This window comes from Rhineura floridana, chromosome 9 (genome assembly GCF_030035675.1).
Source record: "Rhineura floridana isolate rRhiFlo1 chromosome 9, rRhiFlo1.hap2, whole genome shotgun sequence".
NCBI classification, from domain to species: Eukaryota; Metazoa; Chordata; class Lepidosauria; order Squamata; family Rhineuridae; genus Rhineura; species Rhineura floridana.
The window spans coordinates 78,786,225-78,795,141 of record NC_084488.1 but is presented as its reverse complement, the minus strand read 5'-3'; the positions used below and the strand labels follow the sequence as shown (position 1 = coordinate 78,795,141).

Genomic DNA, 8,917 nt, shown 5'->3' with positions numbered 1-8,917 from the left:
AGGGAGGGGCGGAGACTCAAGCACTGCTGGTCACGTGATGGAGGAGGAGCTGATCTCAGGACTTAACCCCGTCCCTCCTGCCCCTTCTTGCGCGGCGGAAGAGGGTGTGGATGATAGCGGCGACCTTCGAAGTTCTCCTCCGTTGTCCCGCCTCCTTTTCCCTTTCTGTATGGCGGGATAGTGAAACGTACGCACGCGTACGCGCAATACGGATTATCGAAGGTGGTAGCTGGAAATTACAGGCTGTGAGAGGCGAGAGGCTGAGGGGAAATACTCGCAGCGGTAACAGTAGCTGCAACTGTCTCTGGTCCCCTCATACCTTCCCCTTCTTTCCTCATTACGGCGGGCGGAAAGAATTCGCCGTGGGTGGAACGTGCAGTCTGATGCGTCCCCTGTGGTTGGTGTTGGACCTGGGGCGGCTGTAGGGTTATTCTCGTGAGGCATAAAGAACAGCCTGTGAGTTCCTACCAGTACTTTGCGCACTTACTGGGAAATACAAAAAAATCTTTGGAGTCAAAGTTTGTTCCTAAACAGAATAAATGGCAAAGGGTCTTGTGGCACATGGGGCTGCATATTTTGTCCTGTATGTCTTGGTTTCGAGGGCGGAAAGGGAAATCAAACCAATTGCCTGTTGTTCTTTTTCTTTACTTTCGTGCAAAATTATCTTGCTTGCTTTTGTTTTATTTTTTCCCCTGCGCGGTTCTCTTCATGTTCACACGGGGACCAGTCCCGTTTGCTTCCGAGTAAGCTTATGCAGGATCGGAAGTAGCGGCATCCGAAAAAAAATTATGGGGTTGGGCACAGAAGGGGTAATTTATATTTATAGCTGGGCAAAATATACTAGGTGGGGGTGAGCTCCTTGTTTGGGGGGGCGCTTGCCCCCTTGGCGCCTCAATAGTATGATCTCGGTGTCTTATATCCCTGCCTATGTGAGCTTGCCCAAACATGTAATTTATATGTTGGTGACTTCGGGTGAAAGCGCGTTTCAGGTAAAACCTCACAGTTAAGTTAGTTCATGAGCCAGCGGCGCCCTTTTCCATATGTGGGATGCAGCTGAGAGAAAGAAAAAAATGTAGAGGTTACTCACTTGTGGTATGAGGTCCAATGTGGCCTGTGAGAAAGTAACTGTGGAGGTGGAGGAATGTTGTATAAGTTTATAGGCTTGTTTTGCCTTAAATGATAGTCTGTTTTCTAAAGCATCGCTGCCTCTTCAGGCTAGAAGAAAACTCTGGACCTCTGAAACATGCTGCTCCTGGATTTTTTAAAAATTGAGCTACCTCCTGTGGGGGTACCATACTATTCCTTTTTTAAAATCAAATACTAGTGTGAGGACCATGGTAGTTCTGGGTATTGTAGCACCACCCATTGTGGGTGAACAAGCACAAAGATAATCTCTGGTCTCTTGGGAGTGGGTAAGTACCTCTGTATAGGCTTTTCAGTGCCTACAGGCTGTTCTCCAGGTTTGTCTGGGGAAAACTATGAAAGGATGCTGAGGGGCAATCTGCGATCTTTAAAAAGTCAGGTTATTGTTGGTGTTACCTAGACAGCATATTGCATCTTATATAGTAGATTATTTACTAGGTAGCATGTATAGACATAATGTTTTCAATTACATCTGGAATTTGTCTCATTATTTGTTCTTTGAACCAGCAGATATATTAAATGAAGAGAGTTGCACTTAAGAGAGAAATCTGGACTAATAAGATTGACAGGTATGAATAAACTGTGCTACTGTGTCATATAAATTACTGCTACTGAAAATTGACAGCTACTGATTGAGAATCTTCTTCAGTGTATGTGTTTACTGTGCGGTTGTTGTACAAAAATGTTTTATGAAAGCACTTAATTTTCTGTTCATAAATTACATGGCTGGTCTTGCTGTTTTCAGGGTTGTTGTTTATTATTGTAGATTGCTTCTGATTAATTAAACAGAAACTATATCTCATTTTAGGAAAAAGCATGTCATTGGCAAGCTCTGCTATATCCTTTTTGATTGCGTGGCTATATGTAACACATTTTTTTGTATGTCACAGGGATATGTGTCCAAAACATGACTAGGGGTGCAATCCAAGTTCTGTCTATGCTGGGCTGAAGGGAGATGGATATGGTAGCCCTCCATTGAGCTGGCTACCCAGCATAAGTCCCTCATCCCGGGACCCAGCTAGCTCAGCTGGAGGTCTGCCTAAGAAGCCCAGTCCAGCAGAAGGCCTGAGAAAGGGGCATTCCAGGGGCGAGTTGGAGGAGGGACCGAGGGGGGGGGACTTATGCAATATCCAGGTCCTGTTTGGCTCTCTCCTGTGGACCTCCATCCTGGCTGCCGATACTCTGGGAAAAGAGATGATGGAAGGAAACATGTATTTTGTTTCCTTCCACCATGCCCTGCTGGTGCAGTCAGCATCCTCCCCTTGAAGAGGCCTCCGAGCGGCAGCTGGATGTGGCATCCTCTTCTGCCAGCTCTGCCAGCTTCACTTCTGCTGGTCTCCAGCAAGTTGGATTGCTCTGTAAGACTGCAGTCATATCACACTTACTTGGGAGTAAGCCCCATTAAATTAAACAATACTGTACTTAGAAGTAGACATGCATAGGATTGCACTGTAAGCCATGCTCCTGATATTATGATAAATTGCTGTGTTATTCATTGTCTACTTCTCTATTCCATGATACGTTTTCAGCATTCGCTAACTATTGTTTTATTTCTGTTCTTTCCTGTTTCCATTTTGATTCCAAACTGCAACCTGTGTCTGTTTGGGAATAGTATTTTTGTTGAATCCAGAGTTATTGTTACAAATGTTTTGCACCTTGTCTTGATTAGTAAAAGCTGAACTATCAAGAAAATTGGTAGAGCATTAAGTTTGGCAACATATTTTCTTCTTTTCAACATACTAAGCTTATGTGCTACCACCATGAAACTTAACTTTATCAACATTATTCCATGGATTTGTTTCCAAACAAAAACTAAGAGGAATTTGTTATGAGGAAAATGAACAAACCATATACAAGTGGTAAAATGAAACGACAAAATAGCAGTGGTGAACTATTAACTAAGCAATTGCATTATGTCAAAGGATAGGGCAGCTTGGTATTATTGACTTTACTTGATAAGCAGTAGATGTACACAGCAGTGATACTGAAACAATTTTTATATCTGGGTAAGGAAGAAAAAATTACTTAAGGGCTCTCTCCACCCACTGCATTAAATAACCTGTTCTAGCTGTTGTGTGGCAGCTTTGTATCATCTATAAATATAAATATTCAAAACATTAACTATTTTTGATAGGCTAATGAAAAAGCTGCATCCACTGCTGCACCTTTACTATTGCAACAGACTTTACGTGCACAGTGCAACTTCCTCTTCCACTCGTCATCTCCAGGCCCCTGTATGCCCTCAAAACCAGTGCTGGGGGGTTGGGGGACCCTCCATAGCAGATTTTGGGGATGTGGAGGGGGACGAAAGCTTTATTTGCTGGACATTGCATTGCATTGATGGGCTGTGTGTGAATGCAATAGTGCATGCACACATAAGAATTACCACTGCAATTTTGCATTAATTACATGTTGTGTCCAGTGCATGTATATGGAGTAAGTGGGGTTTATTAAGCATGATCACTTTGTTCACCATATCAATGGGGCTACATTTGACTAACAGCTTTTTAGCATTTTGAATGTTAAGTAGTACTGTAAAGGTAATGGAATCAAAAAAAGTAATGTTAGTTTCCTTGTCTTGCTAGGTAAATGAATTCTGAAACCCATGTGGATCTCTGATACTTGTGTCTGATTAAAAACTATTTTGATCCACAGTATCAGGAGCTTTGAAGTCATTGCATTCATTTCAGTAAGTGTCATTTTTAGAAACATGATTGTTAAATGTTCCTTTTGACAATTACTACCTCTGTATGCTAAGAGCGAAATCTTAACACTCCAGTATTGACTTAATTGATGATAAAAACTATATCTAATATAGATTAATCTCTTAACACTTTATCAGAGCTGTATCTGACTTGGAATTTGACTCCTACTGAAAGAAGGTTTACCAGATTTCAGCTGTATCTGTGAACATTGTTATTGTTATTATTATTAAAATGTATATTTCTCCCTCCCAGAATTATCTTGGTAACAACTGAATAATAAAATAGCTTGTTAAGTGTGTAATTTTTAATGTTCATAGGAATTTGTTCAGGGGCCTTTGATATTTCAAATTCTTTCAGATCTGAAGTATTACACCAAATTTTAAAACTGAAAATCAAGGGATGCATAATTTCTAAGCATTCTAATACTTTCTATAATTGTGATAGAAAAATGCATTTTGCCTTGTGTAGCTTGTTACATTTATTTAAAATATCATGTTCAAAGATACACATCATCCTGAGATAAGGACATATTAGTATTTGTAACCTGTAGTTGAGCCAGGGTTAACAAGTGCTGAATGACTGGGTAGTATTATTTATGAATTCATGGCTCAAACAATCAGGAACTTATTTGCAGAGGCTTGGGCTACAGAGCCTACAGAGCAAATCTGTTTTATTAAAAAAAGTACAAGCCTCCTGAAGTATGGACAAGGTTATTAATTTCTTAGATGTACATTGCACAGTTTAATACATTGATCTAGAACTGCTATCTTAGAAAAGTCACCTCTTTGAGCAGAGTTTTGAATTTGGATATCGGGCTAAAACAAGTAAAGTGGGTCTCAGTTGTGGCGTTGCAGATAGAACCTAGTTTTTAGTATCTGCCGATAAAAATATCATCCTGAAATTATTGTATGATCATAATTTTATCTGTTATTATACAGCTGCGAGAGTGGCTGTATACTATAGCCAGCGGGGATTTTTCACATTCCGCAATGTTAAATTGAAAATATCCCCCATACCATTCTGAGGCTTCCCATAAGCTCATTTCAAAACAAAACATTACAAAACTTATAGTCCTGAACTCAGAAACGCTTGCTTACAACCCTGTCAATTTTTATGGCGATACACAAAACAGTCACAGCGAATAGACAGTTCAGAGTGTAAAAAGAGAGAAAAAAACCTCAGAGCCCTTTTGGACTTTTTTCTCTGAGAGTTCTCATAATCTGTTGCAATTCATTAAAAATCAGGCATATTCACAGAGTACCTGTAATCCTAATACTGACCTTGCCCCATACTCTGACCTTCATCTTCTGCAGTTGAAAAGTTGAAAAAATGCCTGGCTGATTTTTAATTAATTTAATAAATTTTGGCTGGAACCCAATGATAACGCGGAGCATGCTCAGTAAGAACCAACTGTCAGAGTTCTAAAAGCCTCACAGCTGCTGAGCTTAGCTAATCAGGGCCACACCCACACCAGACTTTGATTTCATGTGAGACAGTCATGGCTTCCCTCAAAGAATCCTGGGAAGTGTAGTTTGTGAAGGGTGCTAAGAGACTCCTATTCCCCTGAGAGAATGGTTTAACAGTCAACCACTCTGATTGAAGGTCTGTGAGGGGAACAGGGCGTCTCCTAGCAACTCTCAGCACCCTTCACTAACTACACTTCCCAGGATACTTTGAGAGAAGCCATGACTCTCCAAAGTGAAATAAAGGCCTGGTGTGGATGCGTCCAGGGAAAGCTTTGGTTTAAATTTGGTAGGAGGCTACATGTGCCTGCTGTAGAATAAAAAGGTGGGGGAAAGCCTGAAAAAGAATGATTCTGTTTACAATGTTTTCCTTTTGGAAAGGAAAGGAGCTTCCTTTCTGCCCAGTGCCCGCCCACCCAATCTCCTCCCCTCCCACTCCCTGCCCCTTCCCTGGGTCAGTGTTGGACTACAACCTGGGAGACCAGGGTTCGAATCCCCACACAGCCATGAAGCTGACTGGGTGACCTTGGGCCAGTCACTGCCTCTCAGCCTCAGAGGAAGGCAATGGTGAAATCACCTCTGAATACCGTTTACCATGAAAACCCTATTCAAAGGGTCACCATAGGTGGGGATTGACTTGAAGGCAGTCCATTTCCATTTTCAAACATGATTGCATAGAAATAAATCCCATTGAACTCAAAAAGTATGCAAATGATCAAACCCACCCTCCCTTCTCCTTCCTCCTATCCCCTCCCTCCCCATCCCCTTCCAATCCCCTCTTTCCCCTTCCCCCTCCTCCCCTCCCCCTCCCCTTCTTCCTCCCCATGGTCAGTTTTACCTATCTTAAACATGATTGCACAGAAGTAAATACCATTGAACTCTATAAGCATGCAAATGATCAAACCTCCCCTCCCCCTTCCTTTGCCCCCCTCCAATATGCTCCTTCCCACTCCCACTCCTCCTCCCCCATGGTCAGTGTTTCCTATCCTAACCAAGATTGCATAGGAGTAAATCCCATTGAAAATAAGCATGCAAATGATCAGACCTGCCCTCCACTCCACCTTCCTTTGCCCCCCTCCAATACGCTCCTTCCCACTCCCACTTCCCCGCCCCATGGTCAGTGTTTCCTATCCTAACAAAGATTGCATAGGAGGAAATCCCATTGAAAATAAGCATGCAAATGATCAGACATGCTTTTCCCCTCTCCTCTCCCTTCCTCCTCCCCTGCCCACTCCAGCCCTCCCTTCCTCCCCCCCGTCAGTTTTACCTATCCTAAGCATGATTGCACGGGAGTAAATCACACTGAATTTAATAAACATGCAAATGATCAAACCTGTCCTTCTCCTCCCCTCCCCATCCTGCCTGCTCCCCTCCCAGTCCTCCTCTCTGCATTTCCTCCCCTCCCTCTTCCTCCTCCTCCCCTCCCCATCCTGTGTGGTCAGTTTCACCTATCCTAAGCATGATTGCAGGGGAGTAAATCTCATTGAACTCAATAAGCATGCAAATGATCAATCCATTCTCAACAAACTTGCACAGGATCCCATTTCTTACCTCCCGGATTAAAAAGCAGGGAAATCCACTAATAGGCAAAAAACTTTGCAGTTTAAGAACGTACCTATAGCCCACAGCTATTCTATCAAACTTTAAAAAGCAGGGAAATTGGGCAGCTATAGTGAATGCACCAGGGGAGCAGGAGACCTGAACTCCTCTCTGAGATACTGGACTGCTCTACAAATTGGTCAAAATGCAAACACCATTTGGGTTGGTCTTTCACAGTCCAATCCACTTCCTGTGTAGCTTGGAAGAATTTGGTAACATGTGCCTCTGAGCATATGGTGAGTGGTGGCCACACCTGCAATCAGCCCAAATAACAGAAAGAAGACATGTGCTGTGCTGATCTTGTTTTAGCAGGGAGGAAGCAACATTATTAAGACAGTTGATATAGTTCAGATGGTCACTTTGAATATGTCTGATTTCCTTTGCAATTTTAGTGAAGTTTCCTATAGGAAATCATTTTCTTTTGTTTCTATTTCTGTGAATATGTGAAGTACAGCAACTCTTTGCAAAATTTATACTAAAAAAACTCCAAACATAATTGTGGAATAATGGCACTGACTTCTGCAGAATAGTCTCCAGTGGACCTCAGGAGGGTCTCAATTTGCACAAGATAAAACAGTGGTAGGTGAAATATATTCTAGCAAAATGCTAGGTGTGCTCTATGTTTTTAATTGACTGTGCCCACCTTGCCTTAAATGAAGTGGTTTAAACATAGCAGGCTGAAAACATGCATCCTCTTTTTTCCAACAGCTAGAGACATTGCTGAAGTAGTAACATAATGGAATCAGTCTGATTTTTCATCACACTGCAGGTCCAGATTCCACTGTTAATGCACCCAAAATAGAAATAGAACGTAACCTCCAATTTGAAACACAAAAGGCTGTCTTCACCATCATATGACACTGACCAATTGAAATTAATAAAAATAAATTTGACACGGATTTCTAGGATGAATAATGAGGGAAATAAAATTTTCTAGTGTAGATTGTAGAAACATTAGTAACACAGGAAAGAAGCAAAGTAAGAAGAACACCAACAAACATACAAAAATATAATTCTCTATCTTTGGAGATGGCAGGTGTTGCCACCACTCACCATATGCTCAGAGGCACGTTACCCAATTCTTTCAAGCTACACAGGAAGTGGATTGGACTGCGAAAGACCAACCCAAATGGTGTTTGCATTTTGACCAATTTGTAGGGCAGTACAATATCTCAGAGAGGAGTTCAGGTCTCCTGCTCCCCTTGTGCAGTCACTATAGCTGCCCAATTTCCCTGTTTTTTAAAGTTTGATAGAATAGCTGTGGGCTATAGGTACATTCTTAAACCGCAAGGTTTTTTGCCTATTAGTGAATATTACTTATGAATTAAGGAAATTTTGAAGTGTGTGTGTCTGTTTTAAATGAGGTGGAAAAAAGAAATGGGCAGTTTCATTCCATTACAGCAACATTTACAAAGTACAAGTTTGCAACACAAATTGGGGACCATATCATTATATTATGTAGAAGTGTTTTTTGAATCAACAGTTTTCTTTCTTGGCAGGATAAATATTGGGAGGGTCTCACCCAGTGATATGTCTGCCCTGAAAGCAACTTTGCTACCAAAGCTGGGTTAATTGCAGTGGGCAAACGGGGTCCTTGGAGTTCAAGCATCTTTGTCTTAACACAGATTAATACATGTAAACTGGCCTCTCATTGTGAACCAAAAACGTCTTGGATCTTCTTCCATCATTATAGGGTGCACATTCTTCTCTATCTGCAACTGTTTAAAATCTTGGAATTTGTGCAACCTGTCTATCCACTAGAACTCAGTTCCTAAAATTAGGTGGCTCTGTACTCTGTGGTATGTTACTTACACAATAGCAAGTATTACTCTGTTTAACCAACTGTGTCCTTCTCATTGAACTTTCTACCTTAATAATTTACCCATCAGCAAGACAATGTAAACTGGCAGGCAAGAGATTTCTTTTAGATATCTCTGCAGCATAAATCGCTTTGCAGGTAATAGAAAGTGTAACATATGCTGAAACAACCTAATTACTCTGAATTTT

At 41.5% G+C, this 8,917-nt stretch overlaps 1 protein-coding gene across 9 annotated transcripts in view; it reads left to right on the top strand.

The window, feature by feature from the left end:
• Positions 1-73: 73 nt before the first annotated feature.
• The window catches only part of ABHD18 (abhydrolase domain containing 18), a 43,498-nt gene continuing 34,654 nt past the window's right edge, over positions 74-8,917 (top strand). For 2 of the 9 annotated variants that reach the window (XM_061585069.1, XM_061585070.1), the window contains exons 1-3: positions 75-456; positions 1,654-1,712; positions 3,729-3,832. Coding sequence is in view for 5 of the 9 variants with exons in the window: in XM_061585072.1 (XP_061441056.1) it covers positions 1,663-1,712 (50 nt within the window). In the remaining 4 variants the exon portion in view is untranslated. Of the gene's footprint in view, positions 457-1,650; positions 1,713-3,728; positions 3,833-8,917 lie in introns of those variants that run through there. The other 7 variants (XM_061585067.1, XM_061585072.1, XM_061585063.1 and 4 more) reach the window with 7 other exon arrangements.